At 45.8% G+C, this 21,692-nt stretch overlaps 1 protein-coding gene across 8 annotated transcripts in view; it reads left to right on the top strand.

The window, feature by feature from the left end:
* FYN (FYN proto-oncogene, Src family tyrosine kinase) overlaps nt 1-21,692 on the top strand; it is a 216,791-nt gene that overhangs the window by 149,963 nt on the left and 45,136 nt on the right. For all 8 annotated transcript variants that reach the window (XM_040474408.1, XM_040474401.1, XM_040474402.1 and 5 more), the window contains 3 exons: nt 7,396-7,653; nt 11,611-11,707; nt 20,428-20,526. In XM_040474408.1, the coding sequence (XP_040330342.1) occupies nt 7,407-7,653; nt 11,611-11,707; nt 20,428-20,526 (443 nt within the window). In that variant the 5' untranslated portion in view covers nt 7,396-7,406. The remainder of the gene's footprint in view (nt 1-7,395; nt 7,654-11,610; nt 11,708-20,427; nt 20,527-21,692) is intronic.

Here is a 21,692-nt window from a genome sequence, read left to right as displayed (position 1 = left end):
GTGCCCCGATAAATATATTAAAAACCACTGAGCTGTACGCTTTAAGAGGGTGAATTTTATGGTATGTGAATGATGTATCAATAAAAATAAGATAAAATGTTAATAGTAACCACAAAGGAACTTTTTTTTCCCCTCCCAAAAAGGGTGGGAGAAGGTCTGAAAAACTTGACAATCTGTGTTCTAATTCTTTCTGAACCCTCTGGCGTAGACAGTTACAACATATCCTTATTTTTTTTATCACCATTGCACCCTTGTCTTAGCCCTGAGATCCAAAGTGAAGTGACTGTAAGAAGAAAATGTTCTTTTCTCCTTCTGGAGCCTTTCCACAGTTTGGTGTTAAAACCTCATTTGGCCATTTGGGTTTGGGAACGGCTCCAGCTTTTCGTTGACTGCAGTGTTAAATCTCACCATTGGGGTCTAATGCTTCCATTTCTTTTGTATTTAAGTGTTTTTGAATCTCTGGGTGCAGGGGGATGGAAGGTTTTACAGAAAAGAAAAGAGAACATGCCGGAGGGGTGTGAGCCACTGCTTCTCGTCTCGGGGGTCATTCAGACCAGACAGACCGTAGGGGCGGTGGGGGAGGGGGCAGCCAGAAAATATTCTAGGTGCCAGGAAGGCGGTGTTTTTCCTAAAGTAATGTGATACTTGTGAGAATGCACAAATGATCATCCAACACCACCTCTTCTCATTTCCAAAGCAAAGCTTCGATCTGATTTTTAGATGGGCTCCTTCCTTCCTCCCACCGTTGCATGTTGCCCCATCCACCCTGTGTATGTTCCTGAGTTCACCTCAGTTTTCTCACCTCAAAGATGTGACATATTATTGCTCGTGTTTGGTGGGGGAGGCTCTCCCTCACGGCGCCACCAAGAGCAGAAATCTGTTATGTTGTGCTTGGAGGAGGCATTGCATGTGCTCTGGTTATGCAGTAAATATGCTCCAGAAAGTTCTGCCTGTGAAGCAAATCATGTTTTGAATGCAGTAGGAAAGCTCACTTATAGCAAGGAAACCGGTGTTCGCTCACTCCTCCATGGTGTATATAAACACTCGCCACATCTAAGAAGTAATCAGGAAACTAAGGGGAGCTTCAGTGCATTGGCTCAAACGTTCATTAAGAACCAACCCCCCCCAACACACACACACACACACACACACACACACACCACCTGAAGGAAGCTGGTGACTCACCAGGCCTGGCATGGTCCTGGCACCCTCACAGAGTCCACAGTTTTGAGGCAGCGTGTGAATGTGGGGAATGTGGCCCAGTCTCTGATGTCAGGGCCCCCGTTAGTCACACACATGAAGCTAGGTTCCGTAGAACCAGGGGGCCATCCCCACAGGCCTCTCCCTCTTCCCCTCCTTTTACCTCACACCCAAACCCTGGCATGGACCGGCCAGGAGTCCATGAGGCAGAAAGCAACTCTGGTCTACAGGCTCCATGTGCCAGCCATGGGATCAGTCTGTCTAGCTTCAGGTCCCGTCTCCACCCCTAACCGAGCTGCGGGCAAAGTCTCATAACCCTCCGTTCCTCCGTTGTAAAGTGAGGGGAAACAATACCTCCGTCTTAGGATTGTCATGAGGATTTAGTGAGATGGCATGTTCTAGTACATAGCATAGTACCTGGCTGGCAGGGAGCCCTCCTTTGATATCGGTCATCACTACCAACATTGGAGCCTTCATCTCAGTGGTGCCCATGCCACCAAAATATATACTAGCTTTCTCTTACTGTGTAACTATTACCACAAATGTAGCAGCTTAAACAGCCGCCATTTATTAACTCACAGTTCTGAGAGTGTGGGTATGGTGTGGCTGACCTCTCTGCTCCCAAAGCTGTGTTGGCCAACAATATTCTGGAGTCTTGACTAGGGAAGAATCTATCTTCAGGTCCTTGTAGTTTTAAGACTGAGGTTCCCATTTCTTTGCTTTCTGCCAAGTGGGGACTGTTCTCAGCTCCTACAGGCCACTCGTGTTTCTGGCCACATAGCCCCCTCTATCTGCAAAGCCAGCATTGGAGAACATCCCTTCCCTGGAATGCCTCTTACACTTTGTATCTACTTCTCCAGAGAGAGCCCAGTCCTTTTCAAGGGCTCATTTGATGAGGCCAAATCCACATGGGATAATTACTCTTTGTTAAAGTCAACCATGCCAAATAAAATAGACCAATCTTTAGACTTTCAAGGGATTTGTTTTCTCTATGGAGAATGTAGCGAGATACCTCAGGTTGATTCTTGTGGGTGTTTCCAATTTGAAAAGGATCAAGAACCCCCCTGTCATGAATCTTCTATCCAGAAGTCATTTCCAGTGCTTTCTGCCACATCTTCTCCTTTTGCCTCATGTTATTATTGTTGACCAGAAAAGGATGGTTGCTCATTAAACTATAGTTGTTGCTGTGTTCCCAGAGAAGTGTATGAGACTGTGCAGTTGATCTACAATGCAGCTTTGAGTTCTTTTTCAGCTGTCCCCATCTCCATTGCTTGTTTGGTTTCTAGGTGCCCTTCCTTGTTCCTTCGCTTGTGTTATGATTTTCACCCAGGCAAAGTGGAGACCAGCTATAGGGATGGTGAGGGATACCACCAGGAGACATGCCACCTGAAAGTACAGGCCAGTGTGGCTCCACCTGCCACTCTTCAAAGTTGGGGCAATCAACAGCAAGGATGGACTTCTGCCTCAGGGCTCTCACTTCTCCACATCCACCTGGCTTGGTTTCTGGTGCAAAAGTGCTCAAATTGCTGAAATTAAAATGGTTGTTATGTTCACCTCTCTTCCTCCTGCCATCTCTCCTCTGCCTTCAAGTTTATGTGTCTCAAGAGAAGGTAATTTGTGGGGCGCCTGGGTGGTTCAGTTGGTTAAGCATCTGACTTCAGCTCAGGTCATGATCTTCTGGTCCATGAGTTCAAGCCCTGCATCAGGCTGTGTGCTGACAGCTGAGAACCTGGTGCCTGCTTTGGATTCTCTGTCTCTCTGCCTGCCTCTCTCTGCCTGCCTGTCTGTCTGTCTGTCTGTCTCTCTCTCTCTCTCAAAAATAAATAAACATTTAAAATTTTTTTAAAAAAGAGAAGGTAATTTGCTTTTGCAGACAACTGCCAGTAGCCTATTCCCCTTTTTGGTACGTAGCTCTCGTACACACCAGAAATCTTCTCAGAAGTCCTGAGTATACAGGTGTTGCTTTATTGGTTGCCATACAAGGAAGTGTGAGCTTATCTGTGTTTAACGTGCACTTAGCAAACCAGACTATGGTCTGTGGCATCAGTGAAGGGAATAGATGTTCAACCGGACTCATTCTGGATCAAAGCAGCCTATGCCCAGAGTAGTGGATAGATTCCATCTTTTATGGCGGCTTCAGTCAATCACCCAAGGGCTATATGGAGAAGGATTCTGAGGCCACATGTGGCATAGCACCAGAAAGTGCTGTGATCAGTTGACAATGTCTGCCAGACTCACACGAACAGGGTGTGACGATCCTTGGATTCTCTCTTCGACAACTCTTTCCTGAGTTGCGTAATGCCGTTGGCGCATACAAGATCCACAGGACTCAGGAAGTTTTATGTAAATCGGGTTTTACTTGCATAATAGAAACAGAGCCCTTTAGTTTTGCCAAAGGATTGAAGAATGGCAGGAGTTAGGGGGGGCACAGGGGGTGGGCAGCTTCACGGCTACAATCCAGACACCTCGACCACAGTCATAGGATCTTATCAGAGTTCGTCAGTCAGTTTTGTCTAGGTATACAACACGCAGAGAATGATGGTCATGAGTTCATAGTATATGATTTACTTATCAGAGTAACTCCAGGGCCCCACTTTTGGGATGGCAGTATTCAGCGTTTCCCAGTGTCCCACAGATCTAGGGCAAGTCTATTAGTACGCTATATGTTCATAATGGACCTACAGCCTTGGCCGTTGGCCATAAATGCCACACCACAGAACTGTATATGTGGAGAGGATGTTTTTATTTTAACTCGAATGCTCAGAGGTTTGCCTTGTGGCAAGGAGCCTGAAGTCATATTGAGTACAGCTCATGGAGCACCTTCTGACTCTTCCATCAGGAGATGGTTGGTCTGACTGCCCCAAGTGGGAGGAAGAAAACCACAAGTTCTTACAAAAATATTTTCATTGCAATTAACTTTTAATGTCTTGAGCCTGCATTTACTGACTTACTTTGGTTTCTTCATGTCTGTCAGTGAAAGGAAGAGAGTAAGCAAGATCCGTGCAGAAACATTTCCTACTCAAAATTGCACATACATGAAGTGGTAACAGAGCTGCCCCTTCTACAAAAAAGAATCGTTTTCTTCCAAATGATTTTTGACTGAGTATTGCTTTTTAGCATTCTAACCATTTAACAAATATTTATTGAGCTCCTGCAGCGTGCCAGGCACTGTTCTGGACCCTGGGGATGTAATAACAAAACCAAACCGAAGAGTATCCCGGCCTGCAAGGAGCTTACTATTTGTTTCCTTTCATTATTTCATAGAGTTATATGGACGGTATTAGTTGTTTATTACAGTGGTAATACCTTTTCTTAGCGGATTTTGAAAGATTGGTTTTTTCCTTAGTCCTGTTTTCAGTGGGGTGCTGATGTAGCATTTTGTTTTGTTGGAGTTGGAAGAGTAGTTTGTAATGGGAGTTCTCACTGGTTCTAGCTTCTTTTCTCTATCCCAAGGAGTAAGCTTCTAGAGAAGAATCAGCATTTCGTGTCAGTTTTTTAAATGGCTTCCTTCTACTTAGAGTGCCTATCATTCTGAATTGCATGCCGATCGCACACATGTAAGGGAAACAGCTGTTATGCTGTTTCAAAGATATAGATATAAGTTCTTTCTCCTTCATAAGGCAGGATTTCTTGACCTTGATGCTGTTAACATCTGGGGCCAGTTAATTCTTTGTTACTGGAGGCTGTCCTGTTCATTGTAGAATGTTTATCAGCAGCATTCTTGGCCTCTACCGACTGGGTACCAGTAGTACCTCTTATCCCTGAGTTCTAACAACCGAAAATGTCTGTGGACATTGCCTAATATGTCCCTTGGAGAGTAAAGGGGGTGGGGTGAGGGGAGTGAACTCACCCCCGGCTGAGAACCACTGGTGTAAATGATGTGCTTCTGTGATTCAGGTCTTACATCTTCTAATTATAGTAGATCACTGAAATCCCTGAAAAAGGCGCCTGGAACAAGAACTGTCTTCTGTCTGACCTTTGAACTTTCTGCCATGAAAGAGTTAATATAAAGCGAGCAAGATATTTATCAATCTTATGAAGCAATAGCAACAACAAACGATGAAATTCCTTCCATAAATCATGCCTCGGACAGCGTTTGCATTTCCTATTGGAAATTTGTTAAAATTGCATTCATCTACCATAAGTTAGCGTGTTGGACACAGTACACTGTAAGTTCATCTCGAATGATTTACGTGTAAATGTGTTCCAGATTTGGTGATCTCAGCTCAAGCAGTAGGCGGCTCATTTCCAGACGTTTCCATTCTCAGGAACTGACATTGAATTCAACTGAATTCATTGAATTCAACTGAATTCATTGAATTCAATAGGTATTTATTGAAATGTGTAATGTGAGAGGACATTAGAGCAGTCCGATGCTGCTTTCATGACCCTGTTCCCCAGAAAAGCGGTGTTCGGAACAGTGCCCCCCTCCACCCCCCACGCCCCTCCCAAGAGTCTGTATCTGATGTGGCACTCCCCACTTTGGATTGCAAGATACTAAGAAAAACTGGCTCTTCCATTCTCCTCCACTACTTCAAGTCCCTTCCATTCCTGTACCAGCTTTGCCCTCCCCAGTGAACACGTGTAATTACACATGATGCCAATGTGTTTCTTATTTGAGCCTTTGGTTTCATATGGGCCACTTTTCAGAGTTGTGGCAGGGCCATCCATTGCATGTTGTACTTACCCCCATCAACTTGACAGGGTATTATAGTCCAAAGTAGGACCATTCAACCAACTTAACCTTGTATTTCTGAATCCTCCTTACTTGTCACACATGCCAATAGATTCAGAACTGCAAGGTCAAGTGCTAGTGTAGGCCACTGAGAGAAGGGTTGGTCTTGATGCAGAGAGAAAGGGTGAAAGAGAAACATACTGGACTGGAGAATCTTCACTCATTTGATTGCTGTTTATTGAAGACCTACCACGTGTCAGGCACTGCATTACAGCTATGACAAAAATGGACAGGGCCCTGCTTTGGTGGAACCCACAGTCCACTGGGTAATGAGACAGGTGGACAGACCATGTTCCAATATGGCGCAAGAGGTGCCATGATGGGGGAAATCAGGATGCTGTGGAAGCACTTAGGAAGAGCATCACCCTAGATGTGGAGGGTGGGTACGGGGGTCAGAGAAGGCTTTGCAGAGGAAGCGGTCTCACCTGGAACATGAAGGCTCTGTTGCACCTCAGGAAAGAATGTTCAAGGCCATGTTCCAAGGCCTGAAGGAGAGCAGAAGAAATGGAACCTTTAAGGAACTGAGGAGTTTGGCATGTTTAGATAGTAGGGCATGAGACAAGGGGAGTAAGAAGTAAAAAGGAAACAAATCAAGTCGCTTCTCAGGATTCTGACTTGAGCAAGTCAGTCACTGGTGGTGTGTGTCTGAGATGAGCACAGGAGAAGTAGATTCGGAGGAGTGTGGGATAACGGCAACTTGAGTTTTTAATCTACCACTAACTCTCAAACATGGGATTGGTTTTTTTTAATATTTGAAAGATGTCAAAAGCTAATGGAAATTGGAAAAGTTAATTAGCAGCTGTAAATGATTTTGTTACTGTAGGCTATGATGACATCCTGCAAATACACTTGGACCTCTTAGTTACTGCCAATTTTCTTTTTCATCCGGCAACTATTTCCTAATTTTGATACATATCACTCTTCCTGCTTAAAATTTACCAAGTGTGTGTCTCAAGAATGGGTACCCGTGAGGGAAGAGGTATGATGAGCTGTTGTAGGAGCTGTGTTCTGGCTTTCCCAGCACTCCTCCCTGCTCTTCCTTAGATTTTTTTGGGGGGGCCATGATATAGGTTTTCATTCTAATATTGCAAAAGCTCACTTTATAGAGTGTACACTATTCTTTTAGGTGACTAAAGAAAAGCATAAGAAGTAGTATTAGATTATCTTTAGGCAGGTATGTAGTGTTACAGAATTTTAAGGGGTGTAGACCTCATTTGAGGGAGTTGCTGCCTTGTGACCGTACTCTGGGTGGATCCCATCACCCAGAGCACATGGGGAACAAATGTGGTTGTGAGGGGCACCGAGATTGCTTCTAACCATAAAGTCTAGCCGCTGCTTTTCTTGTCCCTTACAGGCCTGAAGCATCCAGGGATGAGCCTTATAAATGATTCCTCTTTAATCCAACCACCCAGCAACTAAGGAGCATCCGAGTTCACATGCCTCCTTTTTGTTTCCGGCAGGAATTTAGATAATGGGCTGTGTGCAATGTAAGGATAAAGAAGCAACAAAACTGACGGAGGAGAGGGATGGCAGCCTGAACCAGAGCTCCGGGTACCGCTATGGCACAGACCCCACTCCTCAGCACTACCCCAGCTTCGGCGTGACCTCCATCCCGAACTACAACAACTTCCATGCAGCCGGGGGCCAAGGACTCACTGTCTTTGGGGGTGTGAACTCTTCATCTCACACTGGGACCTTGCGTACCAGGGGAGGAACGGGTAAGAATCGAGCTGTTCTTAATTCTTTTGACAATTGAACATCTGTGTTCCCGTCAGCTCCCTTTGACTAAGGACTTAGCGTTAAGTTTTTCATCAGTCTCCACCCACCTGCTGCCAGATGAGGGGCTGGAAAACAGGAAAAAAAAAAAAACAAAAAAACAAAAAACACACAAAGAACATAAGGCTTGATGGGCAAATGAAAATGCTGGCCACAGTGGTATGAGGTGACCCCCAAGTGCTGCTCTGTGCAGATCCTGCATGGGTTAGGAGGTACAGCTTCCACTGAGGTACTACTCTCTGCCAACCAGTGGTCTCAAGCTTGGCTGGCTGACTCGGAATGACGAGCAGCTTTTCAAAATACTGAGTCCCAGCCAAGATCTTTTGAATCAGAAGCTCCAGGACTAGATCTGAGTGTGTATTTTGAGTTCTCCAGATATCAATGCACTCCTTCCTCCCAAAGCCCAGTTAGGAGCCACTTTGCATGGGTAGAACCTTCTCCCTCATCTTCCTGATCGTCAGCCTGCCTGTCACCTTCCAGCTAGTGGGAACATTTGGCAGCATTAGTTTTTGGCCATTGATCTTCGTTAATTCTTTCTGACCTTCCCACCACCTTCCATATGACTGAGTTTACCAACCCTCAATTGTATCATGTATCTTGGGGCGCCAAATCTTGGGGCTCCTGGGTGGCTCAGTCAGTTGAGCGTCCAACTCTTGATTTTGGCTCAGGTCATGATCCCAGGGTCGTGGGATCGAGCCCTGCATCAGGCTCTGTGCTTGAAATTCTGTCTCTCTGTCTCTGCCCCCTCTCCTGCTTGCATGCTCTCTCGCTCTCTCGCTCTCTCTCTCTCGCTCTCTCTCTCTCTCTCTCAAACTAAAAAAAAAAATGTTTTTAATAAAATCTTATGTATCCTTAAGGGATCCTTTTCATTTTTTTTTTTAAGTTTCCTTCTCTTTCCCACCACAAGACTCTGTTTTACTGCCATGTACATTTGCTGACTTAGCTAATACTTTGTAAAATGTCTGGCATACGTTCTCAGACATATGTTTTGCAAAATATTTGTAAGTTATCTCATGCATCCTTAGCCTTCCAAATCTTCTCCCAGCATGTGAATCATGGTAACTAGATATTAGACATTATTCTAAAATTGTTCTGTTTATTGCAAAAGTTTAAGGAGATATACATCAACCATTATGCTTTTGGCTTATTTGGGAAGCGATGTCTTACATAAGGACCCACTGTGCCTTTTTACCTGGGGAGTTGGCACTACTGAGGCATTAGCAGGGATTTTTTTTTTTTTTTTTTCCTCTGCATGCAACAAGGCAGTGTAGTTATATCCAGAGGACCTGACCCAGAGCCTTGGGCATTATGTCATTGTGTTGTAAGGGATCCAGCTTTCTTTTAAGGTAGGCTTTGCATGAGTGAATCAATGTTAGCACACTCACCCATCCTTCCTACCTTCCCGGAAGGTACCTGGAAAGAAGGGAGGAAGGAAAGAGGCATTCTATGGAAGTCTGTCTCTGAGGATGCAGGAGCAAAAAAAAAAGGGGGGGGGGCCGCCCCAAAAATGCACTGACACACACTTCCTGTGCCTGCTGAGTTCTTTGCCAACCAGACTGAATTCTACTGACGCAGACATTGACCTTGTTCATTCATGAATGCTGGGTACAAATCCGTGTGCCTGCAGGTATCATTCATAAAGTCACTGGAGGGGATACTTGGCATTAAACATGGGAGTCTATACTATCGTCAGGGACAATATATATAAGAGACCACCTTATAAAATTTCAAAGTTCAAACATGGCACTCCCAAATGTTGGTAGATTTTTCTGCCTTGTATTATTTTTTGTTTAAGTTTATTTATTTATTTTGAGAGAGGGGAGGAGCAGAAGGAGGGAGGGACAGAATCTCAAGCAGGCTCCGCACTATCAGCCAGGAGCCCAACGTGGGGCTCTGGGGCTCGAACTCATGAACCGTGAGATCATGACCTGAGCCAAAATCAAGAGTCGGACACTCAACCTAACTGAGCCACCCAGCTTCCCACCACCCCACCCCACCACCTTGTATTATTGGGCTTTCTTACATGTGCAGGTCTGTCTCTCCACCACTGCTTTTAGTGCTTTAATGTCTGTGTGCCCCGGTGACCTCCTTTGACTCTCCCCTCCACCCTTAGAAGATAAAAGTCCCAGTGAGAATTTGCAGGCTGATGCAGGGAGAGAGAGGGAGAATGGAAGTATCCATCCTCCTGTGCCTTGTCTTCCACACAATGGAGCTTGGGTTTGTTTTCAAATTATGTAACAAAAGGAATCTGTTAACGGAGTGTTCAGTGAGAACAGGCATGACCTACAGGCTTCCACTTCTTTGTTTTAAGCCAGTCTTCTCTTCCAACCTTTCAAAGAAATCTAAAGTTGCCAAACGAGCCCTGCTGCTGTGCATGGTCAGACCTTCTGAATACCAGTTCTCCTACTGGGAAACCCCACTTGGGATGAGGTGGAAAGACAAGCCCCCACCTCCTTCTCTGGTTTTTGAGTGGTCCCACAGGCACATCTGTTCCCTTGGAACTACGGACACAGCAAAATGGCAGCTTGGTGAAGAATGGAATCCATGTTGTGCATTCTTTAGACCATATCAGGTACTTTGAAGTGTGTGGGCAGCAAAGTAAGAGACCAAAGAGCAGAGAAATGGGATGTATTAGTTAACGATTGCCGCATATTACCACGAACTTAGCAGCTTTAAAACAATACATACTTACGGTCTCACAATTCCTGTGGGTCAGAAATCCAGGAATGACTTAACTGGGTCCTCTATTTCAGAAGCTCTCACCAGCTGCGATCAAGGTGTGTTGGCTGGGCTTTAGTCATCTCACAGTCCAACTAAGAAGGATCTGCTGCCAAGCTCATGTGGTGTTGGCAGGACTCAGTTCCTCGTTGGCTGTTGGCCAGAGGCCACCCTCAGTTCTTTGTCGTGTGTGCCTCTCCGACATGGCAGCTTGCTTCATCAAAGTGTTCAAGCCAAAATGGCAGTTCAGAGAGTGGCTAGAAGACAGAAGTCACAATCTTTGGAAGCCTAATCACCTGTGGGACGTCCCATCACCTTTGCCATGTTCTCTCGGTTAGAAGCAAGTCACTAGGTTCTTCCGCACTCAAGGCAGGGGGATGACACAAGGCCACGGATACCAGGAGGCAGGAATCACTGAGGATGCTATCTTAGAATTCTGCTTACTATGTGAAGGAGGTCCTAGGCCAGATGGGATGCTGGCCATTTCTTACTATTGATAGCAGACTTCTGCAAAGCAGAAAAGGCCTCTGTGGGGAGTCCACCAGATGAGAAGACCTAGGGCGGGCATGAGGAAGGGTAAGTACTATAGGTCAATGCAAGGATAGGCAAATTTGTGATAGGAGAGAGGGAGTGCCCAGAGCAATAGCAGATACCAAGAGCAAGAAGACATCCTCTAACTGGGGTGAACATTTCTGGACAGGGTCTTCTCAATCCCAGGCTGAGGAAGGAGTTTCCTATCTCATTCTATATTACTGTTACACCATGGGAAAAGAGTGATCTGTTCCTGGGCTCCTGAGAGGAGGAGAATTTGTGTCAGATAAAAGGTGTCTGTAACTGCTGCAGACCTCTGCAAATGTGAACCATACCACCACTGCTGCCCCTTCGCTGTGGACATGACATTAATATGTGTCTTTTCCCGAGGACTCATTCAGAGGCGCATAGAGAAAAGTGCACCTTCAACTCTAGGTTTTAGTCGGATCGAGTAATGCTTCCCCTACAAAGACCAAGGCATACATTCAGCCCCGCAACTCTGGTTTCACACGTGAATTACATCGCCGCATCCTGTTATCAGTGCCGATTAGATGTAGGTTTTGAGAATGAGACTTCAGTGAAGATTTAATTTCTTGGAAATACTTTCCCCTTGTGTAATAATCTCTCCCCTTTTGATTTCGTGTTGTCAGGAGTGACCCTGTTTGTAGCCCTTTATGACTATGAAGCACGGACGGAAGATGACCTGAGTTTTCACAAAGGAGAAAAATTCCAAATATTGAACAGCTCGTAAGTTTGGAGAGGGAAGGGGAAATATGCGTGTCTTTCAGGTTGGGAAGGAATACTTGTGTTACCAGTCTGTGCCTTTTCAGTACCCGAAATGCTAAAAGAGCTCTTGCTAAACTCATTGATTTGTGGCAGTGTAACTTAAGAAATGAAGGGTAGACGAACCAGGACAGTATTTTATGGCTCTGGGGTCCAAGGAGCTTTTTGGAGGATACCTCAGTAGCAGAGTTGGTGTTTGGGGTTTAAAGGTTGGCCAAGATCCAGTATCGCCCTCTACAGAGCTGCATCCTCACACGATTGGCACAAAGCTTGGCTGGCCGTTCGCATTACCCTCTCTCTGCCTTGAGGGTTTTTTGGTTTTTGGTTTTTGGGGTTTTGTTTTTGCATCTTACAAGTTGCGCTAGCCGAGCCCTCACTCACGGCTGGCAACAAGTCCCTTCTGTTTTCAAAACTGCTAAATGCTCCGATTGGAGAAGCCTGTGGAGGCGTCTCCCCATAGTGAAAATTTGCGAGTGACTGAAATCTTTATGAGATGGGAAGGAGAAGCTATTTCGCCCACTTGTGAATGGCTGCAATGTGTGCATTTTAAATGTGACCAGTAAGAGCAATAGTTAAACAGACAGTGGGGAAATGTCAAGGGTAAGAGTCACTCACTTTTCAAATTGTACGTTTAATACTTCCACTAAGAAGAGTAACTATAGGTCTATATGGCATCATATGTAGGGAAACATATTTCCCTGTACTTTTTATGTTTAATGTTTATTTTGAGTGGGGGGAGGGACAGAGAGAGAGGGAGACAGAATCTGGAGCAGGCTCCAGGCTCTGAGCTGTCAGCGCAGAGCCCGACACAGGGCTCAAACCCACAAACTGTGAGATCATGACCTAAGCCGAAGTCAGACGCTTAACCGACTGGGCCACCCAGGCTCCCTTTCCCTGTAGTTTTTCAATATTGCCTCTATTAGGTTAAGGCAGTGTGCCTGCCAGAAAACTTCAGGCTTCGAAGAAAATGATGGTGTGGTGGTGGGGGTGCCTGGCTGGCACAGTCAGTAGAGCATGCGACTCGATCTTGGGGTGGTGAGTTCGAGCCCCACATTGGGCATAGAGTTTACTTTAAAATAAATAAATAGATAGGAGAAGGCGAAAAACGTAGCGTGCCATCAGCAAGTCACTGTACCTCAAGTTTTCCTTGTGAGTGCTCCCAAGTGACTGGGGAAGATTGCCACTCCAGGGATGAGGGCCCACCAGCACATTCTCCTGTGTCGCCAGGGCCACGTGCTCTGGACTCTGTCCCCTGAGCAAACCGTGACGGCAGAAGGATCGGCATGCCTGGCTCTTTGTCTTTCCTGAGAGTTCGAGCGAAAGGAGTGGGAGGTGGGCCAGTGCATCCATGTCCCAGAAGAGAGAGGCGGTCCTTGTAACAGGAAATTCCCTCAGGTGTCAAAACCGCCCCCAACTCTCAGAATTTGCCACCCTTCAAGAAGGGCAGGAGCTGGATCCTTCTTCCCACTGGGGGCCGGTAACTCTTCCGGACATGAGAAGACAGGGTCTATATAGTAGCCACGGGTTGTTGGGGTTTCTTTTAATTATCATGTGTATTGTCATCATTAATGGGTGTGGGTAGGTTTTTGTTTTTTTTAAACTATTCCAATACATGCAGAAAATTCCACATAGTGGAAGTGTGTGTGGTAGCGGTCACGCAACAATGTGAATGTCCTTGGTGCTGCTCAACTTCACACTTAAAAATGGCGGAAATGGTAAATTTTGCTATGCATGTTTTACCACAGTGTTTTAAAAGCGTATAGTTTGCTGTATTTTCGCAAACTGTATGTGCCTGTGCAGCCACCGCCCAATTCAAGAAGAACATTACCTGCCCTCTGCAAGCCCCGCCCCCCTCATAGCCACAGGAATTTTTTTTAAATAGCACACAGTTGCCATCTGTTGAAGGCTCCTGTGTGCCAGCCATGAGCAGTTGTCTGAGCTGTGTCTCACGGTCCTCGTTTGACACACGAGGAGCCGGGGGGCTCAAGTCCGGGAGTTGCCCAGGTACACAGCAGAGCGAGCAGGCAGCTGAGCCAGGGGTGACATGTGGCGATGGCATCCTGAGTACAGTGTCAGGTTTGGTCGTGGAAAGGCCCAGAGACGCCGCTCAGAGGGGACCAAACCTTTCAAGATACGTGAAGGTTGGGAAGGCTGGCTGCGAGGTGGGGAGAAGGGAATTTGGCTTTGATCTCTTCCGATTTATAGGAGGATTCCTCATTGCTAGTTGGATTCTCAGATGAAGGCTTCTTGTCAGAGTCTACTTACTGTGAATTCTGAAATACCCACCACTTCCCATCCCCATTCTGTGTAATGTTCCCTCAGTCCCAAAGTTGGCCAGAACTGTTAACCAACCTGTAAAAGGTGAGAACTAAGGAGGAGTAGGCAGGACCACACACAGCTCTTCCTCTGCAGGTTTTCTCCACACTGCAAGGGGATCTGTGCATCAGATACATAGGCCACTTGCACAGCTGGTCCTTGCCAAAGTCACATTCATGGTTTCTTCCTTTGTTAACCTGGATAGGATCTACAGTGGCATTCAGTTAGAATTTTGGAGAAACATTCCAAGAAAATCCAATCTATCTCAATCAGTATTTTACGATTTGCATGCATGGCCTTTAGTGTTTACGGGTGCGAGCCTCTGGCCCTGTTCTCTTAGAAGAAAGTATTACAAAGATTTTTTTTTTTTTCCCTTTAATGTTCTTCCTTCTTGCCGGTGGAATTCCTCAACCTACATGCCATTTAAATGCCCTTTTTCAAGGTTATGGGGGAAAAGATAAGGTTCTTATAACAAATGCAATATCTTGAAGTCAAGGGTAGTAACCGGAAAGGGGAAATCATGAAGGACAAACAAAGCAATAATACAGAACCAGATGGCTTGCGTCTCCTTCCCCCTCCGCCAGCCTCTCCCAGCCTTTGGCTGTCGTCCGCTGAGAGAGGATGGGGATGGCACCCCGATCTCCCTGGGGCAGCTGCCACACCTAGCGTGTGTGCCCTCCCACTCCTTCCCCTGTCAGGGGGCAGAAACGGGAGACGGCAGGGGTGGTCTTTGGGTTTTCAAGTGCATGAACGGGCGTGTGCATGTGCACAGAGCCGGCGGCGCTGCTGCCCGGCGTGGGGGCCTCGAGTGCATGAACGCTCGTGTGCATATAGCCGGCGGAGCTGCTGCCCAACGTCGGGGCCTCGAGTGCATGAACGCGCGTGTGCGTGTGCACAGAGCCGGCGGCGCTGCTGCCCGGCGTCGGGGCCTCGAGTGCATGAACGTGCATGTGCGTGTGTGTGTGCACAGAGCCGGCGGCACTGCTGCCCAGCATCGGGGCCTCGAATGCATGAACGCGCATGTGCGTGTGTTTGTGCACAGAGCCGGCAGCGCTGCTGCCCAGCATCGGGGCCTCGAGTGCATGAACGTGCGTGTGCACAGAGCCGGCGGCGCTGCTGCCCGGCGTGGGAGCAAGGGTTCTTCACTGACCTGTTATAGGTGCTCAGTGTAGTGTATTCGGACATGGTTAAACTTGAACCCATTTTCCAAAATGTTTAAATTCTTCTATTTTATACCCCATTTTCACATTTCACGACTAGTGATTTACCAGCTAGAAACAGTGACTCTTTAAAATATAATAAACATGTTACACAGACTGGAATAGTGCCTAGGGTAATGACTACTTTCTTTTCATCTTGGTAAGGAGAAATCCTGGTTTAGAGCCCTAGCAAAGCATGTGATAAAATTGTTATGGATATGCTCTCTGACAGTAAGATGGCAGTAACCAAATTTAGAAAGAATACAGCATTTATAATAGAAATGCTTCCGGGGCACCTGGGTGGCTCAGTCAGTTAAGCGTCCGACTTCAGCTCAGGTGGTCTTGCGGTCCGTGAGTTCGAGCCCCGCATTGGGCTCTGGGCTGACGGCTCAGAGCCTGGAGCCTGCTTCCGGTTCTGTGTCTCCCTCTCTCTCTGCCCCTCCCCTGTTCATGCTCTGTCTCTCTCTGTCTCAAAAATAAATAAACGTTAAAAAAAAAAAAAATGCTCCAGAGCTCAACAGATCTAGCCTTACTTCTGTTTGCCAATGCCACTTCCTGGCTGCATCAGGGCTCTAGGCTCTTGGGACCAACAAACCTTATAAGCAATTTTGGGGATTGACAACAGGCTCTATTAATAAGTCTTTAAACGGGAGGAATAGGGGCAGCTGTTATAAAAACTCACAAGTTATTCTAGACCAGAGCCTGATAACATTAAAGAAAATCTCACCAACTCTAAAGTAATGAAATATCTGAACTGTAAGAACTGGTTTTTTTTAAGTGCAGCTTTAATAATGTTAATTACCCACAATAATTCAAGAAATAAAAAGTAGCATAGTAAAAATTCTGTTTTCCTAAATCAAGGTGAATGATTCGTAAAGAGTATTATTTATCGGGGCTCCTGGGTGTTCAGTCAGTTAAGCGTCCAACTCTTATCTCGGCTCTGGTCACGATCTCACGGTTCATGAGTTCGAGCCCCGAGTCAGGCTTTGCACTGACAGTGAGGAGCCTGCTTGGGATTCTGTCTCTCCCTCTCTCTCTGCCCTTCCCCACTTAGGCTCACGCTCGCTCTCTTTCTCTCTCGAAATAAACTTTAAAAAAAATTAAAAGAAGAGTATTATTTATCTATGGGTGAATTGAGCTTCTAGTGTATTAAAAAGATGACTTAGGGGCACCTGGGTGGCTCAGTCAGTTGAGCGTCTGACTTCGACTCAGGTCATTATCTCACGGTTCATGAGTTTAAGCCCCTATCGGGCTCTGTGCTGACAGCTCAGAGCCTAGAGACTGCTTCAGATTCTGTCTCCCTCCCTCTGCCCCTCCCCGACTCACATTCTGTCTCTCGTAATAAATAAACAAACATTAACCAAAAAAAAAAAAAAAAGAGATGATTACTCATTTGCTCAAAAGATTTTTTTGATAGATGCTTTGAGTGTGTACCAGCCTCCCTGGGCAAACCTGTGAGGCTTACTACACAATACATTGTTTCCTTGTCACCTCATATCTCCTCTGATGGAAAAAGTGACCCTAGATGGCCTAGAAAAAGAGAAAAGGATTTTATCTTTCTCATGAATAACTGAAAATCCCTGTGAGATTAATGGAGTCACTTCAGAGAAAATCATGAATTCCTGATACATGACTTTAGAATGAGCCCATAGCTGGATTCTAATCTGTTCTAAACTATTTAGGTGCCAGCACCAAAATGAGATACTTAATGCTGGCTTTGAAATGGAAATTGTAGTTGACCCTTGAACAAGGAGAGGATTAGAGGTGCCAGCTCCCCCTACATCATGGGGTCAAAAATCTGCATAGAGGGGCACCTGGGTGGCTTAGTTGGTTAAGCATACCACTCTTGATTTTGGCTCAGGTTATGATGTCACAGTTCATGAGGTCAAGCCCCACATTTCTCTCTGTGCTGACAGTGCAGAGCCTGCTTGGGATTCTCTCTCTCTGCCTCTCTGCCCCTCCTCTGCTCACGCGGTCACTTTCTCCCTCTCTCTCTCTCTCTCACTCTGTCTCTCAAAATAAATAATTTTTTAAAAAAATTGCATATAACCTTGACTCCCCAAAAACTTAATTTCTAATAGCCTACTGTTGACTGGAAGCCTTACTGATAACATAAACACTCAATTAACATACATTTTATGTTTTATATATTATATACTGTGTTCTTAGAATATAGCGAGCTAGAGAAAAGAAAATATTAAGAAAATCATAAAGGAAGACAGTACATTTACTGTACTGTTTTTATTGAAAAAAAAAAATCTGCACATAAGTGGACCTGTGCAGTTCAAACCCATGTTGTTCAAGGGTCAACCAGACTTGATTCATCCCAGATCGTCTGGATAGGACTGGGCTTGTCCCAGCCTGCAGCAAAATGTATTGGCTTCCTGCCCAGGTGACATTTCCCTGTACCCCACCATTGATACTAGACTTTCTTCATCTTAATTTAAATCATTTGGGGGTGCCTGGGTGGCTGAGTCAGTTGAGCATCTGTTTGGCTCAGGTCATGATCCCAGGGTCATGGGATTGAGCCCCAAGTCAGGCTCTGCACTGACTGTGGAACCTGCTTAAGATTCTCTTTCTCTCTCCCTCTGCTCCTCTTCCCTGCTCAAGAGCACATATGCTTTCTCTCTCTGTCTCTCTCTCTCTCCCTCCCTCCCCGTCTCCCTCTCAAATAAGTAAAATGAAAAAAAAATATTTTTAATTCTATTAGAACTAACTTGATAAAGGTTATCTTGCAGTAAAAGATAAGCTTCTGCTGAAAACTCTTAATTTTTTACCATTTTGGAGCATTTCCCAGGTGTCGGGTGTGGGGGGTAGAGACAGAGAAAGAAAGAAAGGAGGTGGGGAGATAGTGGGTATTGTTTTTTTATGATGAAATGTCTCCATCTAGTGGAGTTTCAGAGCAGTGAACATTGTCACCATCTTAGTCTCCAAAGCCATTTCTTTTGCATGTGTTCAGAGAAAAAAAAAAAAAATTCTACATATGTTCCTAGATGATATACTTAACAAGTGCATGTATTTCTTTTAGAGGACACAGAAATGAAGCCAATGCAAACTGTTCAAACATTAACATTTTAATTTCATGATTTGAGTCCAAAAGGCAGAGGAATGAAAATAGGGGAGCAGCACGAGAGTAAATTCCACACAATCCGTAAAGATCCAGCTCTTAAGTCGGGTGGTTGATGCACAGGTGTTCATATACACATATATTCTTTGGTATGTGTCAGTTATTTCCTAAGAAAAATCTGGACACAAACTAAATTTAAGATTTATTAATAAAGGACTTCCTAAGGACACCTGGGTGGCTTAGTCAGTTGAGCATTTGACTCTTGTTTTCAGGTCAGGTCATGATCTCCCAGTTCGTGAGTTCGAGCCCCAAATCGGGCTCTGCACTGATAATGCAGAGTCTGCTTGAGCTTCTCTCTCTCTCCTCTCTCTGCCCCTCCTCTGCACGTTCTCTCTTTCTCTCTCTCTCTCTCAAAAATAAATAAACATTAGATAGATAGATAGATAGATAGATAGATAGATAGATAGATAGATAGGACTTCCTACGTATGAGAACAGTTATCTCCTCTTTTGGTTGATTTATCTGTTCACATTTGTTTAATAGGGTGAAAAGCCTCTGACAGCACCCCATTTTCTCATGGGCTATTTTGTGTCACTTGTGCCACTGAACACTCCCCCACAGTCCCACCCAGAGCATATGTGGGCTTGTCACCATTGGCAGCTTCATTACTTGCTGTCTGGGGTGGTTTCTTTCTTCCCTGACTGTGGGCTTTGACAGAGTCCAGCCACAGTGATTTTAAAAAAAGAAAAAAAAAAGTCCTGGGGTTCCTCTTGCTGCCTCCAAGGACCAAAACAGGAAGGAGAGAAGGCACTGGACCCCTGCCGAAGAGCAGTGTGAGAGGTCTCCGTATGCTCAAGGACAGTAGCATCCTCCCCAGCCCTCGCGTTCCTGGCCACGGGCTGGCGCAGGGTTCTATGGGCACCGTGCGTGTTGGGGCCCCAGCCCCACGTGTATGTGTGCAGAGAAGCACACGCTCCACCCCTGCTCTCTGTCACAGATGCAGCGCCATGGGTTCAAGCACATGAACTCTAACCATGTGATAGACCCATGTGTTTTCAGCTGAGCGTGGTGCTTATATAAGCCCCCCCCCCCCCGCCATGTCCTCCTGCCCACAGTTCTGGGAGTCCCCACCCCCACCCCAGACTGAGACAGGCGATCGCATGGAACACCAGGCTATATACCATGTGGTGAGACTCAGAATCCCATTCCCTGGCCAGTTTTTGTTCTCTCCCCGCACTGTTACACACACAGCTACCCCCAGCCCTCCTCTCCTGCCCACCAGACTCGGGTCAAGTTGATGAAAGAACCTGAGGTTGAAAATTTCTGAACAAGATTTAACCTATTGTCTTTATTCTTCTACCCACTTGCTTGAGAACAAGCCAGACAGGTATTCAGAGGAGGCTTTCATCCCTTACTGGGCCTCCTGACAGGTTTCCGTTCTCAGATGCTCTGCAGCTCTAATGTTTTTCTTTTCTTTTTTGGTGCATCTTGTAACGGCTAACAGAATGACACTAAAGCCAACAAACGGTCTGCTTCTCTCCAGCAGTACCAAAGGGTGTTGTTACCTCAGGATGTGAGACGACATAGACGGTTAAATTAGCAGTATTAGCACATGCTTCATTTTCCTTCTAGCCTTGCCGAGATGTAACCGACACGTAACACTGTAAGTTTAAGGTCTACAGTGTGATGGGTGGACGCACGGATATGTTGTGAATGTTTACCACGATAATGCATTCTTCTCTTCACATAATTACCATTTTCTTTTTGTTGTCACAGGGTTTTTCTAAAGTAGCCTGAGGCTGGGTTCCCTTCCCCTCTGTCCAAACTGGGGACACTTACCAAGCAAAATGCCCCCTCGCCCCAAGAGAGTTCTCTCATGGCCAGGGTCCTACATTGTTAATTGGCAAGTAAGATAAGAAATGAGAGACCGCACTGGATTCAACTCACACTTGACTCAGAGAGTAACCATGTGACCCTTACAAAGAGCTGGGTTGGAGTTTGAAGAAATCAGGCAGTGGAATGAGTAGGAGATATTGAGTCTGTAACTGCAGAACATTGAAATGGTCAACACATTCACTTCCTTTTCTCTTTGTTCTCTGCAGGGAAGGAGATTGGTGGGAAGCCCGCTCCTTGACCACCGGAGAGACTGGTTACATTCCCAGCAATTATGTGGCTCCAGTTGACTCTATCCAGGCAGAAGAGTAGGTTTTGTTGTTTTCGCTCAACTACTTTTAAAAGTTAGTTGTCACAGTAACATGCTACTAACCTTGTGCAGGAGGGAGAAGAAACTCACTAGAGTGATTCAGGGTTGAGAGAAGATAGTGATGCCGCATGCCCCAGGCACTGTGCTCTGCGGTTTGCCATATCTGTGTAATACTTGTGCTGTTATTAACTTAATATTTTTCTTTATGACTGTATCTTAAAAACATACTGATTTTGAAAGGGAACTTTGTATCAGAACCCTAAATGAAAGCCCAATATTAGTTGCCGTAGACCGAAAGTAACCAGAAAAACGTGATGAAGTTCTGGCTAGGGCACATCTTAGTAATGTGAACCCAAGGTTTTAAGCCTATAGTCTGCTGGAAAATAAAAAAGAGCGAGGGAGAGAGAAAGAATGGGAGTGGGGAGAGAAAGAAAAAGGGGGGCGGGGAGTAAGGGGCAAGGGGGCCAAATAACTATTAAAGATGAGATGGAGATTCTCTTTCTCAGTGTAATCAGAAATATTAAAGGAGCACCGAAAAGACTTACCTTCCATGTGCCAGGTAGAAGTGTCTCACATACAGCATGTTCCACAACTCAGGAAGCTCTCGTGATGCATTTCCAATGCTGCTTTCCTTTGAGTTGGGGTCTTGGTTGGTTTCCTTGATAGGAAATCGTGACTAGCAGTTAGTTGGACCAAGGATTTCACTGGCTTCAGTTTTGGAAGTTGCTCAGTAGGCCGAGGGGATTCTAGAAGGGACAACCATTGTTCTTCCTCCTGACCTGTGGGGATTCATGGGCACTTTCAAAAGGGGGAACTATTAGAGTGGCTTGTGTGTGGTTACCCCCATTTCTGAACTGAGGGGAAGAAAACTGGCCCGTGACTCCAAAACTTGGGGACCTGCCCTCCTCCCTGACACCCTGGGGACCTGCCTCTCCTGGTGGTCTTGCCTTACCAATAAGGGAGTCGAGAAGAGTCAGCCATGAAGCCCAGCCTTTGGCTCTGATATTGCATTTTGCCCTGGATTTGTTTAAGCACCGCAAGGAGGATTAGACGCCACACCCCAGCCAAATCCCCAATCGGATCACTGTCTTGCCTTTAATTCCTTTGTATTTTCTCTAAGAAGACCTGTTTTGTTCCCCACTCTCAAATACTCAGTGGTTCTGC

Source organism: Herpailurus yagouaroundi, unplaced genomic scaffold (genome assembly GCF_014898765.1).
Source record: "Herpailurus yagouaroundi ecotype Mexico unplaced genomic scaffold, PumYag 139, whole genome shotgun sequence".
In the NCBI taxonomy this organism is placed as follows: domain Eukaryota; kingdom Metazoa; phylum Chordata; class Mammalia; order Carnivora; family Felidae; genus Herpailurus; species Herpailurus yagouaroundi.
Note: the sequence above shows the minus strand (reverse complement) of the source record. Positions and strands in the feature narration are given on the sequence as shown.